The sequence below is a fragment of the Perca flavescens genome, chromosome 24, assembly GCF_004354835.1.
Source record: "Perca flavescens isolate YP-PL-M2 chromosome 24, PFLA_1.0, whole genome shotgun sequence".
Taxonomy (NCBI): Eukaryota; Metazoa; Chordata; class Actinopteri; order Perciformes; family Percidae; genus Perca; species Perca flavescens.
The window spans coordinates 10,856,745-10,873,259 of NC_041354.1; the positions used below are offsets into that span (position 1 = coordinate 10,856,745).

Sequence of the window (16,515 nt, forward strand, 5' to 3'; positions counted from 1 at the left end):
GTAATTATTACATATAATAATAAATTAGTTAAACCATTGTGTTTATTTATTGCTATTTTTACGATTATTTTATTTGTTCATATACATGTATAACTGAGAATTTAGTTCAGATTTATTTATTTATTTTCTTACTTACTAAATGGAATTGACGCTCTGGCACTTTAAGAGAGCTTTGGAGCCATGAATGAAACGCGGCCATTCATAAAAAACACATGGGACGGATGTCAGAGCAGTCTTGAAGACGATTGGCTCGCCCTTTGACTGACTTTGTGTTCTAGCCAATGGGAGGGCAGCACAGGGCTCGGGCTTTTAGATCCAGCGGTCAGAGCTCTTCATTGAGGAAAATCCACAGCCGAGTTTTGATACGAGGAGCTGCAGGGGATGTAGGGGGAGGAAGTCTGCGTTCATTTTCACACTGACAAGAAACTTCACGTATCAAGTGAGTCCTGTATTGTTATCATATCACTTTATAAAAACTAGCGTGCATACGTGGGCTTGTTTTTGCTTCGTTTTATTACATCAACGCCGTCGTCGCGGTTTTTTTTTTTTTGCTGGCTGTGAGCAGATATGGGCAGACGAACGCCATTTTCTGAAAATCAAAGGCAACATTGCGTCCATTTCCCCCGCATCTGTCAGCTCTGCAGCGCGGTATTTCCGTTTGCAGCAGCTGTCTTTACGGCCTGCTAGCATCACTAGCAGCGTGAATCTTTCTCTGTGGTAAATTTCTCAATGGTGAGCTGGTGTCTCTCTTCTTTCTCTTCCCCCCCCCCTTGCGAGAGTCAAGTTTCACCTCATTGAGAAAAAAACAAAACAAGGTCCCTCTCCCGTGCGTCACGGCAAACTCCATTCACAAATCTTTTATTTTAGTTTTTGTTGTGTTTATAGTCAACTGAACAGAGTGAAAAGACAAGGATTACCGAGTCGTATCATTTTATTTTGTGTTGGTGTCGTTTGAGCAAATTAACCAAACTTCCAATACTACAATTCTTCGAACAAAAGCAGTTGTAGCGAGGGCTGTTGTTTACTTACTGAAGCCCACTGCATTCATCATCAAAGAGAGAAAGAGAGAAAAAAGACATTGTGAAAACATTTGTGACTTTCGTTTGTTGTAGGCTAATCATCATCTAACAATTATGAGATAAAGCTATGAGACAATTTATCTTTTAGTATTTTTTTAAATTGTACTGAATTTAGTTTGATTAACTAAAAATAATATGCTTTTGAATGGGTTTTAATTGGTTAGAGCCTGATCAGGGACTTTGAAACTTATCCAAACAGGTTTGGACCCATTTTTCTATCACCTATGCTAATGGCAAGGCTTGTAAAGTTACTAACTCATCATAAAAACACTTTATTGAAGTAATGTTGTGAAGTATAGCCTACATGATATCTGATACAATTTGTTAACAAAAATCAAAACAATAATTCGACCATAAAGTTAATTCTTGACCGTGGGAACTGTATGTGTGACAATCTGGACTGAAGCCTTTATATAATTGACATATACATCAGTTGTGTAGTCATGTTCAGGAGAGTTCCGAAAATGGGGCACTATTCCATTTAATTGCCTTCCTATAAACCTGTTACAGCCACCCATTATTTAGCAGACTGGAACGCTTCAACTAAGTGCATTAGACTAAACATGTTTGACCACTTGATAAAACTCCTTTTTTTGCTGTGGTGGTGTTTAAAAATGCCTGTCGTTTTTGCGACATTTAAAACAAAGATTTATCCAAACTACATTAATGATTAACAGTGCTGCCAGACTGAAGGAAAGTGGACTATAGGGCCGCTCAAATATGGAAAAAATATTGAATTTACAATTATTTAACACAATTACTCATTGGAAAGATGTTTCATTTATTGAATAAAAAAAAAAAAGTTAAACAGATCAATAGTGAAAGCACCTGGAACTGTGAGATTACCCTTCTTCATACTTTTCATTCAGAACACAAGACAAAATAAGAGTTAACGTGCAAAACATAATGTGCAAATGTTACGACCGGCTCACAGGCCACAACAAAATAGGGAGATGCGCAGTCAACTTAACAATAATGAAGTGGCATTTATGAAATAATAATGCAAACAGGAAGGCGATGAGGTGTGGTTGTCAGTATCGGTGATGTATGAGAGTACAGTGAAGAATGTGTGGAACATGAGGAGGAAATAACTAAACCGAATGAAATCCTAATGGTGCTCGGTCAAGGGAATGCTGCACACTGGTCCCGGGGCAGGTGGGGTTAAATGGCCTGGGAGGACTGGCCGGGTGCTCCCAGGCTCAGAGCCGCCACAGCGAAACAATCGTTTTTCTTGATTATTTTGTTTTTAAAGATCATTAGGAGCCAAAATTGTAATCGTGCTAACATTTTTCATTAATTGCACAGCCCTTAATGGACTATACAGCTGCTTTTCTGTTTATCTCAACTAGCATCACCTATTCAGACGTCTTTGGAGAGCAGTTCCTCCTGCAGCTTGTATGCATGTCAGATTTAAGTTACAGGATGTTGCATAACCCTGTCATTGATGATAAAGCTTTTATAGTCACTGTAAACCTCGCTGTGGGGTCAGTATGTCAGCAAAACGCAAAGATACATGAAAAGATGATAGTTATATGGTTGTAGTAGGAGTAGTAGTAGTAGTAGTAGTAGTAGGCTAGTAGCAGCCAATGCATTGTGCATCTAATATATTGTGCTCATCTGTCCTCCCACCCCTCCTTATTGCAGGGTGAAGACTTCTGCAACATGGACGGCTTTTATGACCAGCAGGTCCCTTTCGTGGTCCCAGAGAGCGTGAGTTTTTCACCCTGTGCAGAAAGCCGATCGACGACTGATTGCATTAAGGGTTTACGATTTATGTTCGCTAAACAGTTTTTGTTGTCAAACTCCTAGAAATGTCACGCAGAGGGAGCAGAGAGATGTCTCAGCGACCGGAAAAGGAAGTTCATGGACACAGAGCTGGCTCAGGACACAGAAGGTAGGCTCATCATGGCCTCATGTCCACATGGAAAAGGGTTTACTGTGTTGGTATTTACTGGTTACCTGGAAGAGTGAAATGGCTGTCTGGGAGAGTTTTTGGAAAGTGACTTGGTTACAATGTAAAAGTTATTTTACTAAGGAAAGTAATATTGACTATGCATATTGTTACGTCTATTTTAATATATAATATATATAATTCATCACTGTCTTGCAGAGCTCTTTCAAGATCTGATCCAGCTCCAGGAGATATGGATCGCAGAAGGTGAGACCTGCAAGCGTCATGACACAAAATGCACAAATTGACTATTACACACTGTATGCACTTCTCTGATTTAAAGCCGTGTGCTCATGCCCCTTCCACAGAGAGTAGTAATGGGGAAATGTAGGAAATGACTAACTAAAGCAGAGAAATATGAAGCACTCAATACTGTATTAATATTGGATGAAGAATTAGTAAATGTGATGAGAAGCGTCTTTTAACATCCTGTCTTTTCCCCTCTGACAGCTCAGGTTCCTGATGACGAGCAATTTGTCCCAGATTTCCAGTCCAATAACTGTGAGTAGCTGCTCCTCCTCTAATATTTAGAGAGAGGGCTCAGAGTTGTAAAACGGCGAACAAGGGACTACAGATGCAAATTAGCCTAAGGCTAACTCTGGTGCAATGCATTAAATGATTACATTTATGTTTAAATTGCACACTGTCCCTTACAAATACAATTGAAATTGAATTGAAGCATTTAGTAGAAGAAAACATGCTTTATTTATGCCTCGACACGTGGAAATGGCCCCAAACATTGGCTCTACTTAGACCTGTTTGAGTGACTTTTTCCTGAAAACTCCAGCACCTAGCTGATTATGGAAATTATTAAGACTAAGAAAATATTGATTATGGAAATTATTAAGACTAAGAAAATATGACACTATACATTTGTAAGCTTAAAAAAAAAAAAAAAAAAAAAAAAAGATTTAAGTCTTAAGTAGAAGCCAATGGTCTCGGGCCACAGATGGTGTTGACAGTACATAAACTACAACAATGGCAGCTTTATCAATAAGTAGTCTCTCATTGTCAGATCTTACTCCATGAGTAAGGTCTGGCTACACCACACACAGCCTATATCCTCGATGTTCCACTTCCACGATTGCTCTGTTGCCGCCGGAAATTCTGCCGGATTTCACTCATTTAGGCCGGATATTTGTTGCCTTGGGCTTCCTTTGTGTTGGCGTTCTAACCTCGGGTGCATTTCTGAGGACTATGGTTAACTGCTCCTCAGATCTCTGCAGGGTAAATCCAGACAGCTAGCTAGACAATCTGTCCAATCAGAGTTTTCTGTTGCACGACTAAAACAACTTTTGAACATAGGCCTACACATTTCACCAAAACAAGTTCCTTCCCGAGGTGATTTTGCAGCGGCACCGTGGTTCCATACGGCGGTTAGCGCCGCCCAAGACGATTGTGATTGGTTTAAAGAAATGCCAATAAATCAGAGCACATTTTTCTCCCTTCCTGGAATTCCGTGGGGACTAGCCAGACCCTCCTCCGCAGCGCCGCGCTGTAGGAAGGTCTGGCCAAGCGAGACTACATCAACACATACATTTGGCGAAAGGAGAGAGAAAACACTCTGGCTTGTTTGCATTTCTTTTAACCAATCCCAATCGTCTCGGACAGAGCTAGGCTCCGGACGCAGCTCTCCAAATAGTCCCAGCAAGGAACTTGTTTTGGTGGAACATTTGCAACCCGCAATAGAAAAAGCCACATAAAAAAACTTAAATGAAGTTACCTGTTCACACAGTACAGTAACGTGTGAAGAAAGAACAAAGCAGGCCTGCCTTATTGCACAATTCAAATTTTCATCAAAACTTGCAATATTTCAGCGTCTAGCTTGGTGGCTCCGGAGGTTGTTGTCGGTTTCCGTGGCGAATGGACTCTTGAGAACGGTAACCCACAAATACCAGAAGTGGAAGGGCACAGCCTGACATGTACTTGCAATGTACAGTACTTTCGGTGCACCAGACTAATCAATAAATAAAGTAGCAATACTACACAAATACTCACAATATGTTTAGGATGTATAATCCGTATAGTAACCAGTAACTATAGCTGTCAGATAAATGTAGTAAAGTACAATATTCCCTTTCTGTTGTAGTAACAGTATAAAGTTGCATACAATTAAAGTACTCAAGTGAAGTACAAGTGCCTCCAAATTGTACATTGTTGAGGCTTTGTGCAGTTTTTCTTCCAGATAAAGTTTTTATTGTGTTTACGGAGTTAGAGTATATGACCCTCACACCAGCCAGCAGTGGATCTGTGCCAATTAGATGATGGTAGTCATGTGGTGCAGGTAATGGTACCTTTTTAAAAATAATGATGTCAGATAAGACCTGGGGAAATGGAACATGTAGTGCCGCTGCCAAACACGTACTGCATGTATTTATTGCTGCTTGATAGCTTGCCTCAACTGAACGACTCCCGGTCCGGACAATAAATCTGACAGCGATTGCGCTGTGGATGGAAACCTCTCGCCGCAGAGTCCAGGCCGGCTGAGATCAGATCGGAGGCTTTCCTTCTTTTCTGCTCAAACCCGAAACTACATCTCTAAAAATAAGACACCGAAGACATCGCTGTGTGGCTTAAAAATGTTTGTTTACCAAGAAACTGTCACAGGCTGGTTATCTTCTTCTTTTTTTTTTTTTTTTTTTTTTTTTCATTTATGCCGTTAATTATACTTTTCAGATGGTAGATCCTCCTTAGGTATCCTGTAACAACCAGGCTTATTCCAACTGTTCACGTTTCTACTTATTTTAAGACATTTGTTAAAATTTAGTATTTTTGTCGGTTAACCAGGACCATTTTTTTTCTGTGGCTTTGAGCACACAAACCCCCCCCCAAAATTCTGTTCACTTACGTTGTATTGAAGTGGTGGCAGAAGTCTCATCAATAAATATCTAAAAACCTTGGCACATAAAAAATAAGTAATACATCATATTTATATAATAATATCTAAAGATATAATATTTGATACACTCTTAAGTCTTCTTTTTTGATAGTTAAGTATAATCTAATACCATTTCATCTTCTAAATTCTAATGTATTCTTATACTGCATACTTAACAGTATTTTTTTTATTTTTTAATATTTCTTACTCTCCTTCCTGTTTTTATTCTTTATATGTTAAGTGAGTGTTGTAGTTTGAGAGCAAAGATTAACCGGAGTCCAATTCCTTGTTTGTTTGCACAATCCTGGCCAATAAAGCTGATTCTGATTCTGAAAAGAAAGTATAAATTATTATTCATGAGTGTGTGTTTGTTTGTGTGTGTGTGTGTGTGTGTGTGTGTGTGTGTGTGTGTGCAGTGATGTTTCATGGACTGCCTGCCAGCAAAGTGAAGAGAGAGCCCAGTGTGTCGAAAGACCTGTCTCCCTGCAGAACGCCTCACGCTGACATGTGCCTTTATAGTTACAGGTACAAAATGACTGTTGTAGGCCAGTGTGTTGTAAGATTTTATTTATTTTTTTTATCGTAAATATATGCATATCATGCAGACGTTTATGATTACAGCTGCTTCCTGTTTTCTCTCCTCAGTGCCTGTGACAACAAGCCAGCTGGGCTCAAAGCTCTGACTCCAGCCTCCACACCCGTACAGTGCGGCTCCACCCATCCTGCAGGACCTCCACCCGTACAGAGGCAGTTGCAGCCGTCTGCCCCCCAGCTGACCAATAACTGCCCCCCGGGCCACGCTCCTGCCCCGAGCCCCTCCCACCACCGCATCCTCCCACAGCCCAACCAAAGCCAGCAGTTTGCTCTGCCTCATGTCAGCTGCCCCAGTGCATCTTTTAGCACAGAACCAAGGTGAGTTCAAAAGTTAATAATGGAGAATTTTTTAGACCTTTTTTATTTTTCATAGGACAGATGAAAACATGAAAGGGGGGAGAGAGAGAGGGGGAATGACATGCAGCAAAGGGCTGCAGGTTGGAGTCGAACCTGCGGCCACTGCGTCGGGGAGTAAACCTCTACATGTGCGCCTGCTCTACCCACTTAGCCAACCAGTCCACAAAAGTTAATACTTTTTTTTTTTTTTTTTTTTTTTAACCTTTTTATTTAACCAGGAGTTAAAGCCAGGCAGCGGCACAAATAATATGGTATCAGACATAAGACAAATTTATAACAATTTCAAATGGAGATAAAAACTGATGTTAAGATAAATGAAAGATATTAAACATTTAAAACCTCTTCAGCCAGATGTGCTGGATTCCAAGTCATTTTAGAATCGCTTTGAATGCGTCCATTGAAACCAGCTCCCAAAGATTGGTGTGGTTTAGTAACTGATTCCAAGCCGAGGGAGCACCATACTTAAACGCCTATTTCCCCGGTTCAGACACATCTAACGGTCCCTAATGTCCATACATTAGGGACCGTTAGAGGGAATAACTTCCCATACTTTATTCTAGGATGTACACGCGAAGGTAAGAACAGCCTCACAAATAAGAACACGCCAATGGTTAAGTCTACTCATACAAGGCCAAGCAGACACTGAACAATGCTGAGTCAGGGCTATGAGATTTGTGATAAATCTCAGTGCTCCATGGCAGACAGTATCCAGCATGTACATACAACATCGCCGTAGTCCAGCACAGACCCAAAGGTGGCAGCACCAGTCTCTCTTTGGCCTCAGGAGGAAAAGCATGTTTCTAAAATAAAAACCCAATTTCAACTTGAATTTTTTTTTTTTTCCACCACTTGCTGCATGCGAGGCTTAACTGAGAGTGAATAAACAATTATTATTCCAAGATACGAGGTTTAATAGCATTTTAAGCTGGAAACAAAGCAAGTTCAAATCCTGAAAGCTCCTCCGGTGTTGTTCCACACTGCAGGTTCCAGCGGCAGCTGTCGGAGCCCTGCTTGTCTTTCCTCCCTCCGGAGAAGGCGGTCAACACGCCGTACCAACCCTCGAGCCGCGACGGGCGCCCGCCGTATCAGCACCACCTTTCGGAGCCCCTGGTTCCCAACGGCCCCAGAGGCTTCAAACAGGAGCTGGTGGATCCACGATACCCAGAGCCGGGGCCGCCTGGTCCAGGTCTGGCCCGGCCCCAGGCCGCCTTCAACCATGTCTCCATCAAACAAGAACCAAGAGACTTTGGTTTTGACTCAGGTGAGGGTGTCCTCTGAGTCGAAGCAGATTTGACTCACAAATTGCTACATTTTTGAATGTGCGAAACATAATTAACATGGCTCTGACAGGAACATTTTTAGATGGCACAGTGTTTTAGTAGTGATTCAGAGACCAGAAAGCATGCTTTGTGTGTCTTCCAGAAGTTCAAACCTGCCAGTCGTCGTTTGGGAAGTCTTCAGTCTTGTACCAGAATAACAGTGTTGGTAAGTTGATGTGTTGGCTTTTAAAATAAGTTGTTTCTTGTTGCATTACAAGAGAGAAAGAGAGTCATTTTGTAGATTTTATTTTTTGTTGTCATTTTTTTTACTTTATTGTATTATTATTATTATCATTAAATTTATGTTTAGGTTTTGTCATTATACATTAGAGCCAATATTGATACAAATATTTGATTTAAAATCCGATTGCAACAAAACAAACAGATTTCCCTAACGTTAGTTATTGGTAGTTATTTATGAGTCCTCACTAAAATAATATAATAATGCAGTTTAAAAATAAAGTTGTTTTATTGTCACAAGGGAACATCAAAATATGAGTTCTGATAAATAAAAATACAAACTTAAGATATGAAACAAAAGAAATCCAAGCGTGTTGCCCACAGGGAGGTTGTAGAGCGCCCTCCGGTGGACAAACTATGCAACGCCAACACTCAGAACGCGGTTGAAGGGGGTTTTGTCCGTTTTTGTTTTATTTTTTTAAGATACCGATAGTTTGGAAAATATCTAATATCGGCCCGCCGATATATCGGTGTGGCTCTATTATACATATCCATATATGTAAGAAATTATTATTTTACTACATGCTGGGTCCATTCAAAGCTCTTTCTTATGGATCTTCAACTCATTTTTAATGTTATCAAAATGTTCAATACAGTTTAAATGACAAGAAGAAATAAGTCCTTTCTCAGTAGAACAAATGTAAAATGTCCTAATATTAAATTTTTACGCCCCGCAGGGTTTGGTCCTGACAGAGAGCCACGTTTGTACTATGATGACACTTGCGTTGTGCCAGACAGACTGGAAGGTAAGACAGAATTTGAACTTTAAATAAGCATTTAAGTATTTCTAATTACTGCTGCTGGTGATCTGGAAGGAATAGACCTAATAATGACTATTGTGGTGCCCCGAAATAGCGAGAGGTGTACTTATTGTTTCCTGTTGGACTCTGTAAGCAGGTAAAGTGAAGCAGGAGGGTTTGCCGTACCAGCGCCGCGGCTCCCTGCAGCTCTGGCAGTTCCTGCTCACGCTGCTGGACAACCCGGCCAACGGGCATCTGATTGTCTGGACGGGACGCAACATGGAGTTCAAACTCATCGATCCTGAGGAGGTCAGTCATCGTCCCACACCACACAGGGCTGTTTTTAAGAGGCGTACTGTTAGAAAGGCTTGAATATTATTCAGCTGGATGTTTTATTGCTTGTTTTTTTTTTATTTTAATTTTTCTCGTGTCTGGTGTTGTGTTAGGTGGCTCGGCTCTGGGGGCTCCAAAAGAACCGACCGGCCATGAACTACGACAAGCTGAGCCGCTCGCTGAGGTACTACTACGAGAAGGGCATCATGCAGAAGGTAAAGGCAGGTTTCACTTGTCTCCTCCAGTACTCCATTCAATTCAATTTTATTTATAGTATCAAATCATAACAAGTGTCCTCTCAAGACACTGTACAGATAGAGTAGGTCTATACCACACTCTATAACATACAAGGACCCAACAATTCCAGTAATTCCCCCAAGAGCAAGCATTTAGTGCGACAGTGGTGAGGAAAAACTCAATTTTAGGGAGAAACCTGGGACAGACCCAGGCTCTTAGTAGGCGGTGTCTGATGATGCCAGACACCGGTTGGGGGTGTGAGGAACAGTGGCAATAATAGTCCCAATAAAGATAATGGAACAGAAATACTACTAGAAATAGTAGTTGTAGTAGTTGAAGCAAAAGTAGCTTTTTTTTTTTTTTTTTTTTTTTTTTTTGGGGTTGTCCTTATCAGAACATTGTCGTATTACACGATCACATCTGAGTTCATTTAATTAAAATGTTTTTTAAATGGTCATCTTTAATCGTCCAGTGAACATCATTCATTTGTCCCACCTCTGATTGGCTCGTCCTGCAGGTGGCTGGGGAAAGGTACGTCTACAAGTTTGTATGCAACCCCGAGGCGCTTTTCTCCATGGCTTTCCCAGACAACCAGAGGCCGAGTCTGAAGGCCGACCCGGACGCCGTCCCGGCTCCCTGCGAGGAGGACGCCCCCCCCCCGCCGAGCTACGAGGACGAGGGTCCGTACCTGGCCGACGGAGCGGAGCAGGGACTGGCTTTCCTTGAAAGCTACCCGTTCTAGACTCCACAGCCTGGCAGCTGGAGGGAACAGGAGGTATTTTACAGGAGGAAACTGAATTACTGAGCAGTGTTTTTGAGATTACCAACACGTATACCCCACGTTGTGTTTGCCACAGAAAATTTGAATTCATCAGAGACTCTCTCATCGAAAAGAAATGTCTCTTTTGCCAAAAAAGCTTTGGTTGCAAAATGATGATTCAGCTTGGAGCTAGAATGCAACTCTTTGTCGGAAACTATTGTAGTTCCGATTTGGTTTTATTTGTTTCAATGGCTTAGGGCCAAAAAGAAAACCACAGAAGAATTTGGAGATTTCCAGAATAAAGTTGTAATACTTTGAAGAAAGAATAGTAATATTAAAAGATGAAATTGTGATTTTTACGGGGGGGGGGAAAGAGTCCCACAATAACTTGTAACTCACTGTTTCAGGAAAAACGTTGTACTTTGAAACACGAGTTAAAAGGCTAATGCATTTTACAATTCAAATGTTTCTCGTGCGGCTGTATTCTCAAAATATTACAGCTTTAAATTAAAGTTTTACGCTCATAGAGTTTTTCTCAATATTTAATATTTCTCCTCGTCGCAGGGACCCTACAACCTGCTCGGTTGTAGTTTTGTAGCATGGCGTAGCGTATGTGAACTCTGGGATCTGTATTTCAACCAAAAAACATCTCAAAACCATGGGCACTCCTTAACTGATTTACTTCTTATTGTGATTTTTGGGTAAACCTTATACTGCTTGAAAGGGACACACTTGTATTTTCCAGATGTTATAGTCCTCCTATAAACATGTATATTGAAATGTCTTTTGTGTACTTTTTCTTGTTTTCAAAGCTAATATTTTTGGCATTATATTGACTTGTAATTTTTCGTAAACTGTTTTATGACAAAGGTACTGCTACTATTTTTCTGTAATACTGCCACTACAATGCTAATAATAATAATAAGCATGGACTTTCTTAAAACCGACTCCCCAGTTATTGTACTGAGATAGTTTTCTGCATTTTGTATAGTTGATTTGCTTCGTTGTCTAGAAAATGTGTATAATTATATATGAATATATTTTTGCAAAAGGCTGCATTTGCTTGACGTTGTACTATGAGCCGCAGAGTTGAGCTTAGCCTGCTAATGTATTGCATCAACTCCAGCCTCTCCAAGAGGGATGACTTCCAGCCTTTGGGTCCTACAGAAAGAAATGGCTGTAATGTAATGCTATATTTTGCTATATGATCACATGGTGGTTTAAGCGGAGGATGTGGTGTATGTGGAGGCTGGAGAAAGATACTGACACTGGTGTGATGTCTGCCCTCAGATACTGTATGTGTGCCTTCTGTTATCTTTACTGATACAATAAACTATTTTACTCTTTTATTTTGCCTCACTTGTAGATCATTTTAAAAGATATTTTTTTTAAAGCTCTGTCTCCAGTAAAGAGAAGTGTAAAAGCTTCCAGCACCTGGTATTCCCAGGCAGTGTCCCATCCAAGGCCTACTGATCACCAGGGCTGGAATGTAACTAAGTAAATTTACTCAGGTACTGTACTTAAGTACCCATTTTCTTTCAGTTTTCCTCTGCAGTAAACATTTGTCCTTACAGACAATATCCAATCAGTCCCAAATATATCCTGCAAAAACAATGTCCTCAGTTCCTGTAATCCTTTCAGCAGATTTCTGATTATCTGACATGTTAATACTCACAATATAATGTCTGTTTCAACTGCTGCATAATAAACCCCTACACATCTTACTTTGGTGATTTCCTTGGGGTCAACATATACACTTTAACCACCACTATAACTATATTTACACAAAGGAGGAAAGTCTTTTTTTGTCATTTCGTATGGCATTTGTTTTATTTACTTACAATTTTACCAGTACATCAGAAGCACCTTTAGTCCTTTCACTAATTTCTTGCAAAGAAATGTCTTTGTTCTGCAGAGCTTTAATAAGAGAGTTCTTCACACTAGTTGAATTCTGAAAGAATGCCCACAGGGGATGCTTGCAACTGGTAATCGGCTGTTTTACAGGCAGTATTGATTCATTTAATATACTCATTTACAATCAGCTAACATGTCTTCAAATCTGCCACACGCTCAGGCCCACCATAGTTAGTTTTTGCATCACATCCCATCAATTGATGAAGCTAGTCAGAGTCAAAACACGTCAACAGTTAACACTCCTCCAAAAATGTATCTTCTATAGTTTCATCTGAACGTGATATTTACTCTATATAGGGGTCAGTATTAACTACACCAATTAACCATTTACCACCCACTGTTGCACCCAGGGGGAAACTAACACTTTGTAGAATATTCATGAACTGCACTGCTACTTGCATGGATATGAACATGTGATGTAAAGATTAGACTCATTTTTTGGTCATAAATCAGTTGTATTGACAGGTTATTGATTGGGATCCATCCCACTAACTTCCCTTTCCCTCCTCTCCAGGGAGACGCGTTACCGACCTGAGGAACAAGCCACCTACTCCACCTACGAGCCAGATGTCTGACTGTCAGCAGCAGGAGGACCTTCCTGTGCTTTAGGAAATTGTTTGCGGTTCCAGTACCAGTTTTTATATATATATATATATATATATATATATATATATATATATATATATATATATATATATATATATATATATATTGTGTAAATGTTTGACTGAACTAGGTTTTTATGAAATAAAGTTTTAGCAGTAACCAAGTGGTCTCACTGAAGTGAGACTAAGACGAGGGACTGTTAAACAGAGATGGACTCGGTATAAGAACCACAGCAGAATCATTTACACAACACCCACTCCTTTTTGGAGCCTCATCTTTTGTCTCGTTTATACTCGTAGATCTCAACACTACAATTATCTTCCCTTTGTACAGCGGGATAGTGGTAGAATCAAAGGTTGTCAAATCTACATATTTTTAAGAATACAGCATGGTATTTATTCTGTATTATTCTTTGCAATTTGTGGGAATTGCAGCTCCGTGCCAAACTTGTGTTATTACATTAAATAGTTTGTTCCACATGGTACAATATTGTTCTGCCTCAGTTTCCCAGACTTTGTAGGGGGGAAAAAAAAACCCTAAGGGTACTTATCTTTCCTTAGTGGCTACATTGTTTCCACTGAAGTGCTTCTCTGTTTTTAAGCAGTGTCACCTTGTGTCTGCTTTTATCGGTCTTAAACTCTGCCATAATGGAGTGTTCCAACATTCTGATTACTGTCCAAATAGTTCTTACTCATTTTCCTAAGGTGTTTATTTATATATATTTTTTTAACTACATGATTTATCATAGTCCCCCACACGGGTGTCAATGGCAGTTTCTATTCCCAGCTGAATCCATGCTTGACAGAGAAAATCCTTGCTTGATACAAATTGTATCATTGACTAAGTGGCTGATGTTATATACAGTACATGGACTTACTGCCTACTATGTTTAGGTATCACAACTTCTTTATCTGTGCTTTTGGGTTTTAAAGCTGGCTTATTTTCTAAAGGAGCTCCAATTCAATCATGTGAGAAATATATGCTTTGGTTTACTTGTTAAATGTCCATTTGAAAACAAAAGTGTGTTTTTTCACAGTTATTGGGGTCAGTTCATTTCAAGCTTTTTTTAGCCTCTTTATTAAGTCCTTTTAAAGTAACATTATACTACGTTATGCTTGGAATAAAAGATAATTTATGTTTAATCATTAACTTCTCTATTGTTTTTATTAAATCATGAATTAAGTGAACAAACCCCAACCATGTTTAATAAGTAAAGTTTTATATTTGGGCCAGTCCCATATCCCATGGTGGCCATTTTTAATGTCTGTAACACTCTACCAAAGCTCTACCTGGACTGTTTGCAAATATATAAGACCATGTTTGCCTTTACAAAAAGATGAGGTCTTCATAGAACCAGAAATGATCCAGTCAGTAAAGAGATCTCGAGAATAACAACTGCTCAAATGTGGACAGACATTTAGCTAGCTAACTGGAATGGGAAGTGTTTTTGTGTATTTTTAAGGACAAAAATCTTTAAATATCTTTGTGCACAGTGCACTACAGGGTGGTAGTTTGAAGAAGTTAATTTCTCCACACACAGGAGGCTCCCTGAACACTTACGAAGCTTATGCCAACATGTCCTTGTGTAATTACACACCTGACCTGTTCAGATGTAACATATGCTGGGATGGCCCAAAAATAGAAATTCAGGCAAACGTTGCACTTATATTAGTAGGGCGTTATATATTCTGAATGCAGCATTAACCTATCTTTGACTAGCTTAGGTGTACTTGATCAGCTAGAGCCAAAGCAAAGTGTAACGCAAGTTCAAAATGGCCACAAAGGAATTAAAGTCTACAGAGTGAGCTCATCATCCAGTTCATTACAAGCCAGCTACATAAAGCCCACAGGTTTCTTTCCTGTCAAACGTGTCACATTGTACAAATAATGAATAATTGTACAATGATGCTGTTGATGAGAGAGAACTTTTTGTGTATTGAAGAAGCGCCTTCTCTCTGGCCTCCTGGCACTGTGTGTCAGTGTGGCACCTGAGTGTGGGCCAAAAGTAATGCCTCTTCATGGCATTGTGCTTATGACACATCCAATACTCTGAACTATGTTCAGCTAACTGTTATGCATGTTTTGATTTGTTTTGGTTTCTGCATGATTCCTTGTGTTTAATTTGTGTACATAGCTGTGTTTCTGTCCTGGAAGCTTTGTCCTGATGTTACTGTGAGATGATTGTAGCTGTTGAGATGCCTCTAGGCTTACTTCTATAGAAAACTGACTTGTTTTTATGTTTTGTTTCATATATCCGTTAGTATTGATTTCACAACACCAGCCTCTTTACAATATAAAGTCAAGAGGCAATGCTATTTGTTTTCTGTAAGGCTTGAAATTTCAGGATCAGGAAGAGTATTTTGGAATGCATCCCAAATTTGCTTTATGACATAAATTTTATGAAAAACATTGTTTTCTTTGGAAGTGCACTTGGCCATAGGTAGCGATAATGGAAATGATTATGATAAGTTGACTTCTGTGCTGCAGATATTAAAATGCTATACAGGCCACAACACTGATAGAATGAAAATCCTGTTTCAAATTAGTCAGTAGTAGAATAGCCCTGTAACTAATTGAATATATAACATTCTTACTGTAACTGTGATTGTTCATTAAAGTACTGCCTCGAAATGTGATATCCATTGGCTTTGTTGTAGTTCCACCCCACACTTATTACAATTTTAAAAGAACATTTAGAATATTTCATTTAGAAAGCCCTGTACCGTATTATCTTCCTGTAAAAGTAACATTTAGCCCGGTATTATTTTGCGTAATAATAACAGTACTTACAGTACCCAAGTCTTGGCAATCAGGGGAAACAAAAATAAACACTGTAACTATAAATATAAAACTAGTTAGGTTGTTTCCCCAGAAAGGTCTGTACACTTTTAGTTGTGTCATCTCCAATGCATTTTCTATCTATTAGACATCAGTAGGCCAAATCCCACTCTATCCACCCTCTCTGTCTGCTTCAACACACACACACACACACACACACACACACACACACACACACACACACACACACACACACACACACACACACACACACACACACACACACACACACACACACACACACACACACCTGCTTGTATCAGGTTAGGGTTATCTATTGGCTGAGCAAGCTCCCTGTCTCCTGACCTAAACTTCATGTGATTGGTCAACGAAGCCATCAGTCAAGACAGTCAGCAGCCAAGATGGCGGAGGCTACGGGTAAAAGAAAAGATAGCTTTTCATACAAAAAGATGACTCAATAACCGTTCAGTCGTGGATTTATCTTTATGAAATGATTGTGAAAAGTCACAGAAGTCCCACGCCGGATTACGAAACTTCTGGAAGGGCTACGGTTGCACTGAAGTCCTCTGCCCTTTGAAACGGCCAAGCTGTTAGCTGTCAGGCTAAAAACACAGACCAAGGCTAGGTTGAGTCATATTTATTATTTATTTATTTTACAAAGACAATATAATGATCAATGCCTCGATGATGATAAATGAGATGTTGACC

General features: G+C 39.8%; 1 protein-coding gene across 2 annotated transcripts; it reads left to right on the forward strand.

Moving 5' to 3' along the window:
- Positions 1–274: 274 nt before the first annotated feature.
- Positions 275–11,837, forward strand: LOC114550870 (ETS translocation variant 5). 2 transcript variants are annotated; one of them, XM_028571806.1, is made up of 13 exons: positions 275–439; positions 2,724–2,789; positions 2,889–2,973; positions 3,190–3,237; positions 3,481–3,531; positions 6,325–6,433; positions 6,554–6,820; positions 7,843–8,120; positions 8,282–8,344; positions 9,096–9,164; positions 9,316–9,467; positions 9,605–9,706; positions 10,246–11,837. In XM_028571806.1, the coding sequence occupies exons 2-13, from the start codon at positions 2,742–2,744 to the stop codon at positions 10,468–10,470; spliced, it is 1,497 nt and encodes a 498-aa protein (XP_028427607.1). In that variant the 5' UTR covers positions 275–439; positions 2,724–2,741; the 3' UTR covers positions 10,471–11,837. The 2 variants fall into 2 exon arrangements, with proteins under 2 accessions (XP_028427607.1, XP_028427606.1); XM_028571805.1 differs by having other exon boundaries at positions 276–439; positions 9,313–9,467.
- The last annotated feature ends 4,678 nt before the right edge of the window (positions 11,838–16,515 follow it).